The 8,864-nt window shown below is 42.3% G+C and overlaps 1 protein-coding gene across 2 annotated transcripts; it reads right to left on the bottom strand.

Annotated features, from left to right (window-relative positions):
• Nucleotides 1-2,631: 2,631 nt before the first annotated feature.
• Nucleotides 2,632-7,126, bottom strand: LOC116205648 (pentatricopeptide repeat-containing protein At1g63330-like). Of its 2 annotated transcripts, none has more exons than XM_031538280.1 (2): nucleotides 4,099-7,126; nucleotides 2,632-4,024 (listed from the first exon to the last, which is right to left on the bottom strand). In XM_031538280.1, exon 1 carries the CDS (start codon nucleotides 6,851-6,853, stop codon nucleotides 4,160-4,162), a length of 2,694 nt encoding a protein of 897 aa, XP_031394140.1. In that variant the 5' UTR covers nucleotides 6,854-7,126; the 3' UTR covers nucleotides 2,632-4,024; nucleotides 4,099-4,159. The 2 variants fall into 2 exon arrangements, with proteins under 2 accessions (XP_031394140.1, XP_031394141.1); XM_031538281.1 differs by having other exon boundaries at nucleotides 2,632-4,011.
• Between the last annotated feature and the right edge of the window lie 1,738 nt (nucleotides 7,127-8,864).

Here is an 8,864-nt window from a genome sequence, read left to right as displayed (position 1 = left end):
ACTTGGTGTAGAGGAGGTTGATAGCATAACATGAAGATGAGGAGAAAATAGAACCCATTGCAAAATATCAAGAAAAAAAACACAATTAGCGGGTGAACTTCCCGAGTATCTCTCTTCCAGTTTTCGATGGCATTGCAGATGCCAACTGATAATATTTTTTATTTAAGGTTAAGTTTAGGTTCATCCTACATTTCATGTGAGCTACTTGAAGCCATATTATTGGTAAGAGTCAAACCCAGACCAAGCAAAAGTGAGACATGGCCATCGTGGCTACTTGTGCAAGCCTCGAGCATGAGCAGTGCACAGGAATTGTGAATGTGAGCGAGGGCTATGGATTGCTGGATCATGATCGTGAATCCGTGCATGCAATGATGGGCAGGGTAATGGGGATGGCAGTCGGTGGGTGTCACGACAACATGGCTTGATGATGGATGCAGCGTCGAGTGTTTATGTTCTTGGACGGAGGCAGTGGGCTATCCTTGGACGCGTCCCAGTGTTGCTGCCCTGGACTTGTTCCTTTGTGCTGTGGCAGGACCAGTTGTTGATTCTATAGGAATGTCGAGACGCTATCATTATGGCTAAGCATGTGATCGATGCTCGAGTTGCTTGTAGCTACTCAAGAACATGGATGATGAAGCTGGCAAATGTTGTAGAGCAGCACGCTCCTGCCCAGACATGATTGACATGTTCGAATCGATTATTCAAACTTGTAAGTAGGTGAGACTTCTAACCAGCTGCCCTGAACTTCAGGTAGAGTGTATGCGATGACTCGTCAGGATGCTCAAGCATCTAATGCAGTTGTGACAGGTCAGCTCTTAGTAGTAGAGCCTCTGCTTATGTGTTTTTTGATCCTGGGGTTACTCATTCTTTCGTATCCAAAAATTTTGTTGCTAAAGATAGTATTCCCTTTGAACCTTTAAATGTGGAGTTGTGCATCAACACCCCATTCCTAAAGGATATCATTGTGGACCGTGTGTTGGTAAGATTGCCAAGTCGAGGTGGATAGAAGAGACTTGCATGCAGATTTAGTGGAGCTGGAGATGGGAGATTTTGATGTGATCCTCGACATGGACCGGTTAGCTACCTATTACGCCTCTGCCAACTCTCAAAAGAAACTGTGGAGTTCCAGATTCCTAGACAGACAAAGTTCACTTGTGCTCGTAACAGCATAAGTGCTTCACCGGTAATGATCTCAGGTCTGAAAGCAACCCGAATGCTTCGTAAAGGTTATCAAGGATTCTCAGCCTCTATCAGAGATGTGGATCAAGTGGAGCCAACAATTCAAGATATTCCAGTGGTGTGTGAGCTTCCTGATGTATTCTTAGAAGATCTGCATGGTCTGCCCCATGACAGAGAGGTCGAATCTAGTGATTAGGGCTTAGTTGATTAATTAGGTCTAGTGGTTTTGATCTATGAAGGGTTCCTACTCCGGCTACCGGTTTAAGACCCCTATTGGCTCTCCTCATTTGTTTCCACACAGTGGCAGCCTCTATATGGATTGCATTTGGCTTCTCTTCCTGGTATTAACTTTGTCCATATAGAGTTTAGTTGTAAGAGATCCGGAACATACATACAACAACAAGAAGGATTTCTGCTACTGTATGTGTGCTCATTGGATGTGCTTCTGTCACATTATATTTTCCTTTGCAGTGATCCCGGTGGATCTGCTGTATTTTTTTGTCCCTGTAATCTGTCTCTTGAACTTTTACCATGTACCCATTTTTGTTACCAATGGACATTCATTGATCGCTGAGCAAAAAAAGTTACAATAATCATTTATCTATACTTCTATACTATATAAAGGAAGAAAATTTCTCCATTCATCATCTATCTCCATGTTCCTTCTTTTTTTAGCTATTTCTTTATATAAGGATGCTACAGGGGTCCTGGTCCCTTGATCTGTAAAAGACCATTGCTACTTAATGATTGAGTTATCATCCTTTATTACCAAAAAGATAAAGGAAGAAAACCATTATTCAGCATTTCGTTTACACCTATTTTCTGCATTTCACGGTAACTATGGGCTTGAACGTGAGTTGGACCAATTGAAACCCACGAGACCTACTAGGATCAAAGCCCACGGCACAACCCGACCTGGACAATCGTGAAAGGGGTTGGTGAAGCAATGATGGAAATTGTCATTTGTTTCCTAGCAAGAGGTGATACACATGGGCGCGAATCCAAGATTGGCAAGATCTCTCAATCTTGGGGAATTTCACATTTAATTCCTTCCACACATGAGTTGCTAAAGAAGTGAAGATTACATAAGCAAAGCATATGGAAAAAGCATAAGACAGAAGAAGATGGCCATATGTACAAGATTCCATGGCACAAGAGGGGAATTGAAGATTGCATGAATATGCATATGTACGTGAGTCAGAGCATGGAGCTCCCTTTCAGCAGCTCACTATTCATCCTAAGGTTAATAGGGATAGGCAGATGGCTCAGGGACATAGCAGAAGAACTTCTCTGGACGTTCAACAATCTGACGGAGCAACCAGAGGGCCCAAATAGCCCCCAATTCGACATCAACAGAATATAACGTCAATAGTGCTACTTTTTGCCAGTTCAACGGGCCATCAGAAGATAGTCAATATTGGGTTCTAAAAATTCCTCGCGACGCCAAACATATGAAAAGTGTTTCTGAATGCATTTCGCAAATCAACTGCTATGTACATAGCAATATAACAAATACAGACAAAGTTCAAAAACGTTGGTTCATCAGACAAAAGCTAATGCCCGATGTTAGGCTCAATTAAACTCTGCGGTTCTACAAATCATGAGCCTTATTTCAAATTGTTTCTAGGAAGTCATTCAAGCTTCCAGAATGACTCCCGAATAATAGAACAAGCCAATCTTTTAGCAAAAACACATAACCGGAGACTCGCCTGGCAAAACGTCGGTAACTAAAGTTAGCCCTGCATTGCCCGAAAACTGTAGCGGTCAGATGCAATTTGCCAAATCAGACCGTACAACTACTTTTAGTTTCACAAGTGACCTCCAAGTAGTAGAAAACGCCGTTTTCAATACAAATCCATAACCGGAGGTCCTTTTGGGCGAAAACTTGACGCTAGGCGGCTGGCTAATATGGTACTAGCAATTGCAAGGCTCAATGTGGAATTCTCAACTGAATTGCACAAATCATCTAGGCCTCCAAAATAGTGCTTTAAAGGTCTTAGATGCCCCTCGGCCGTTCTTCAAGATCGATTTTCAACAAACGGAGATAGCAGCGATCTCCGGCTTCCTCGAGATATTCAAGAAGCAGTCAGAGACATTTATTTGCAGACTCCTAGGACGTCTCTGATTCCACATTTGCAATACCATCTTATTGGGCAACTGTTCGGTCTGAACGACAATATATGTCAAAACGACCAACACGGAACACAGAGACGGAATGCGCATTCAGAAACGGCTAACTTTGCTCTGATCGCTTGAAACGAGCAAAAAATTGGCTTCCGACCCCGGGGACCACCTGAACCTTTTTTATGTAGAATTGGGCAATGTGGGGCTCATTTGAATCGTCTTCGCGCGCACATTGCCAATTCGACAATCATTTGAGCTACGAGCCTCGAACGCGCAACCAATCGAGACCCGATCTTTCCAGACTCACCCGCCGAGGCCCATGGGACCCACGACCAGCCAAGGCCAGCCGCCCCTCTCTTCATGGCCGCCTCTTGCCACTTGACAAGTCTATCTTTGTCAAAAATATCCTAAGTCTTCAAATCGTGCACTCAACTATCAATATCTTTCCATTAATGCCTTTTTATCTTCTTCAAATCAAACCATTTGCTTAATCCATCTTCATCCTCTCCTAATCAACCGCCATTGCCTAATCCTTGCATCTAATTGCCCTTTGCCTTCACTAAATAGTCATTAAGCATGCATATGTATGTCTCAAAAAACTTTCAATAACTCTTACGATCAATATACCTTGAGAGTAGGTTCGTTGTGCAGGTTATCAGAAGAACAAAAACCGAGTGCCTTATCACCTGCGATCATAATATCATTAACCTGCACAATGAACCTGCACAGACTCAGATAAGAAATTGCTCTAAGCATACAAAATCTCAACACCAAGCAGCCAATTTGTGCACTTACATGTTCCTGATCACAAGCAAGTATGGTCTATGCAATCCCATGTTGTTGCAATCAAATTATATCATGAATTAACATAATTACTCCCAAGAAGTTTAAGAGGAGCATGACTCTTATCACATTGAGGTTGACTTCTGCGCAAGGAATCATAAGTAATGTACATTACGAAGTCCAAAAAGAGGCACTTTTCAGATGTTCTCCAAGAAGGGCGATCATCTTGCCATATATCATTGCTTGCCCTCTCCATAATTTTGTAGGAAATGTCATCAAAGCAAAAGGAAATTTCTCTCAACTTCTGCGCCCACTTCAAGGTTCTCTCAGGCATCCCTTGCTTCCAGAAGTGAGATAAAAGTAAATTTACCGTGACCACATTTGGCATGAAAGCCATCTTAATTAGTTTCCCAGCCAGAATAAAGGCACGATCCAGAATGTCCTGGCAGGCACCGTTCATCATAATGTTGTATGTCACTGTGTTTGGAACGATGCCCAATGAAACCAGCTCATCGAGCATCTTTGCTGCTCCACTCATATTCCTAGTAGAGCAAAAGCCATGGATTCGAATGTTATATGTGGTAATATCTGGAGGCCACCCACTGGCATACATTCTGTTCATGAATTTATCAGCACCGGCCATGTCAAATGCTTTACAATACCCGTTGATTAAAGTATTGTAAGTAACTATGTCCGGGATTAGCCCAATCTGGTGCATCTCCAAAAATGCATCGGTAGCAGACTTCAATTTTCCCAGTTTGCAAAAACCATTTATAATTATATTTAAGGTAAAGGTGTCGGGAAGAAGACCTCTACGTCTCATCTCTTTCTCCAGCTTCATTGCTTCATTTGGCCTGCCACAGTGGCATAATCCACCTATTAGAGAGTTATACACATAATTGTTAGGGATTAGCCCTTTGCCCAACATTTCCATGAACACTTCACATGCCTCCTCCATCAACCCTGCTTTGGAGAGTCCATCTATAAAAGCCGAAAAAGAAACAGCATCTGGAAATAAACCCCTGGATTTCATCTCATCCCACAAAATTTGAGCTTCTTCTAGATCTCCCACCTTAAGATAGCCATCCAACAGCACAGTAAAAGTCCCTTTATTGATTGGAAAACCCTTGTCCATCATTTCATTTAAGAGACTTCTAGCTTCCTGCAGCCTCCCCTGCTTACATAGACCCATAAGCATCGTACTAGAAGTGGATGATGAAGGAGACAAGCCGAACTGCACCATAACCTCATAAATTTCGAAAGCCTTAATATCCAATCCTGCCTTGCTATAACCAGCAATGATTGAGTTAAATGCAAACAAGCTCATACCTATTCCTTTCTCAAGCATATCTTTTAGGAATTTCGTGGCCTCCTCCAATCGACCAGCCCAGCATAACCCAGCTACTGAAATATCATGCAGGGAACAACCTTGAACCAACCCAGACACAGATAGTTCCTTCAACAGCCTATCTGCATCTTCTTCTCTTCCATATTTGTAATGACCCGAAACCAAGATATTAAAAGTGACACAATCAGGAGGCACGCCCTTGCTTTTCATATCTATGTAAAGCATGTCAGCCTGATGTATGTCCCTCGCCTTAACATAACCATCCATGAGAGTGTTATACATGAAAGTATTCGGAGAGAGACCCATCTCCACAATTCCATCAAACATAATTCTAGCTCTCACTACATTTCCCTCCTTACAAAAGGCATTAATAACTGTATTGAAGGTAACACAGTCGGGCTCATACCCTGTGTCAATCATCATATGCATCAGTTCAAGTCCTTTTACAGTCTTCCCCGCCATACAATATGCATTGATCAAAATGTTATATGTACAAACATCAGGTTCGCACCTGAACTTTACCATCACATGGAGCAGGCTCTCTCCAACTTCAATTTGCCCTTTTCTACAAAACCCGAACATCAGCGCATTAAAGCCGTAATTTGATGGGGGAGGCCCCATATGAATCATGTCCCTAAGCAACTTCCAGACACTGCCAACATTACCAACCCTCAGCAACATCTTGAAAAGGACTGTCATGGCCGATGCACTCGGCCTAACACTTACCTCCCTCATTCGACCCACAATATCTAGGGCCTCAGAAACCATGCCAGCCTTCAGAAATGCCCTCATGAGTGTATCAAGAACCGAGAAATCTGATTCGAACAAGCAGTGCTTCTCCCACATGAATTCTACAAAATCCTTACTCCTAGACGAACCGATTCTACTGATAACCCAAAAAACGACATCTTGCGCGAGGAAGCGGAGGCCATCGGCCGCTAAGCCATGCGTGGCCAAGCAACAGGAGTGAAGGGCATCCTCGGAATGGTCCCGGAAAGTGGATTTAAAGAAGGCAAATGCGGTTTCTCTGCAGTCGAACATTTTCATTATCTCTACCAGGAGAATGGGGCAAAAGCTGCCGGAGAATCCCTTCAAGGTATGACCTTTGTGGCACTTAATGATCTTAGATAAGCCGACTGTGATTCTCCGCCGCTCATGGGGATTAACACAGCTCCAACTGCTGAGATGGGCATCGCTTGAATGAGGGGAAAACTGGGAGAGGTAATCGAAGGAGCCCGGAGAGTTATTACCGGAGGAGCTGGAGCTGCAAAACAAACACTGCAGGAGGGGGCGTTTGGGTTGAGAAATGAGGGTTCTGGGAAGGGCAGAGAGAAATGGGGTTTTAGCAGGGTTCAGATGGAGGGATGCGAGGGAGGGAGAGTGGCAATGGGAGCCCAGCCGGCGCGTGTAAGCAGACATCTGAAGCAAATTGAGATCGTCTCCCACTTTCTCCCAATGACGTGGTGGCTGCAGGGGCGGGACGAGTTCCGCCGGCCTCCCCGTGGCTCTGCAGCACCAACGAATGACGGCAACGGAAAGCAGCAGCCACCGAGCGGGAGCAGTGCAAACCGGAGAGTGGAGACAAGAAGGAGAATATGGGCTGGGCCTTGAGCTCGTATATGAGCTTTGCTTGGTTTTTTTTTTAATTTAATTTCAGAAAGAAAACATGAATATAATCGAATTTCTGTAAAAAAAAAAAATGACGGATCAAAAAATTTTGTGGAAGCCTCATAACGTTATTCGATGACATTATAATAACTGTTGGTGGTTGGTGTATTAGTTTCCCAAGCATAACCACGAAGTCGTTGCATACGATCGCGACTCATCGGCCTCGTATTAGTCTTTGATAAGAAGATATTTTAGGACTCAATGTTGCTACTACCTGAGGACGGAGTGACATGGTTGGACATTTGCTCCAGGTGCCGCGTAATTATCGAAAGGCGTGCTTGAGCTCAATGGTCGTGGTATCCATCGACTGAGATAGTTAAGTCATGATATCGTTTCCCCCGATTGATGAATTAATAGAGTGTTAGCGCATTGTTGGCATCAGTAATTTTTCATGGTAGCCCATGGCACAAGCCCAAAAATACTATTTAAATAAATAACGTGAGGACTTAGCGTAATGGTATACGTTTTCGTATGGTGAGCAAGAGGTTTCCGATTCGATATTCATGCGAGATTACCCATGTCCTTTTATTATATATTTAGAATGTATATTTCATTATACTAAACTCATGAATCTCTCTTTCACCCAGTTTTCCCGTTTCGACATCGCAGGAGTTCCTAGGACCTCATGAATTAGTTGGGCAGTCCAAACACAACCGGTTAGGGAAAAAAAGGGTGAAATCGCTGCCTCTGTATAATAGTTTTAACTCGTTCTCTAGTCACTGATAATTGAATGTCTTTTGTATTTGATATTTTATGCTGGGTCATAAAAAAGTACAAATAAGTTTAACTTAATAGAATTGACCCGATGGTAGTTCAACAACAATACTACTTCGTACTTACACTTTGTTTGGATATCACTTTACAAGGGAAAGAGAGGGGAAGGGAGGAAAGGGGAGGTAAATGGAAGGATTAAGTTTTCATTGTTTGGATATAGATTGATAAAGGAGGGAAAGGAAGGTGAACGAAAATTTACCTAGATCAATTGATTAATACGTCATTTCTTTATAATTTAGTCTTTTAAATTAAACGAGGGTAAAATAGTCTTTTCAAATTTTCAAATTTATATAATGTTCCAAATTCTCTCAATTTTGGGAATTAAAAACTTAACAAGGAAAGAGAAATAAAATGATTATGTTTCGTTCCATCTCCATCACTTTTCTTAAAATTAGCATGTCCAAATAAAGGAAAGTGCACTCCTCCCCTCTTCCCTCCTATTCTTGCAAATCAAATCTATCGTTAGAGCTCGTTTGATATGAGGAAAATAGAGGGAAAAGGAAAAGGGAGAGTAGGTCGAATAGAATTTTCAAAATCTCCCATACGACTTTCCTTTCCCTCCTTTTCCTTTCTATTTGTTTCCCACGATCCAAAGAGAAAGTTAAAGTTCAAATTACCATGAAAACGAAAATACTCTCTATTGGCACTAGTCCTTTGAGAAAAACACGGGAGAAGAAAACATATCGTGTTTGCACTAGTTCTCTAAGAAAAATGTATCGCTTTCAAATCCACATCAGCATCTAGCAACGGATAAAATGTCGGGAGAACAAAAGTGGCAAAAATTTGAGGATAAGAACGGCCAAAAAAGAAAGTTTAGGACCAAAGTGACAACCAAAAGTGTCTTTTTCCCTTTTCAAAAACTCCCATATAACTTTTCCTCTCTTTTCTTTCCTTTTCCTCCGTTTATCAAATGGAAGGTCAAAGTCCAAATCACAATTAGGGCTGTAATACTACCTGTTGGCACTAGTCCCCTGAGAAAAACGTAAGG

Source organism: Punica granatum, chromosome 4 (assembly GCF_007655135.1).
Source record: "Punica granatum isolate Tunisia-2019 chromosome 4, ASM765513v2, whole genome shotgun sequence".
Lineage (NCBI taxonomy): Eukaryota > Viridiplantae > Streptophyta > Magnoliopsida > Myrtales > Lythraceae > Punica > Punica granatum.
This window is presented reverse-complemented; position numbering and strand designations above follow the sequence as displayed.

What these genes read in the sequence shown, in the direction of transcription:
- LOC116205648 (XM_031538280.1), bottom strand. Translation starts at nt 6,853, where the DNA reads ATGTCTGCTTACACGCGCCGGCTGGGCTCCCATTGCCACTCTCCCTCC.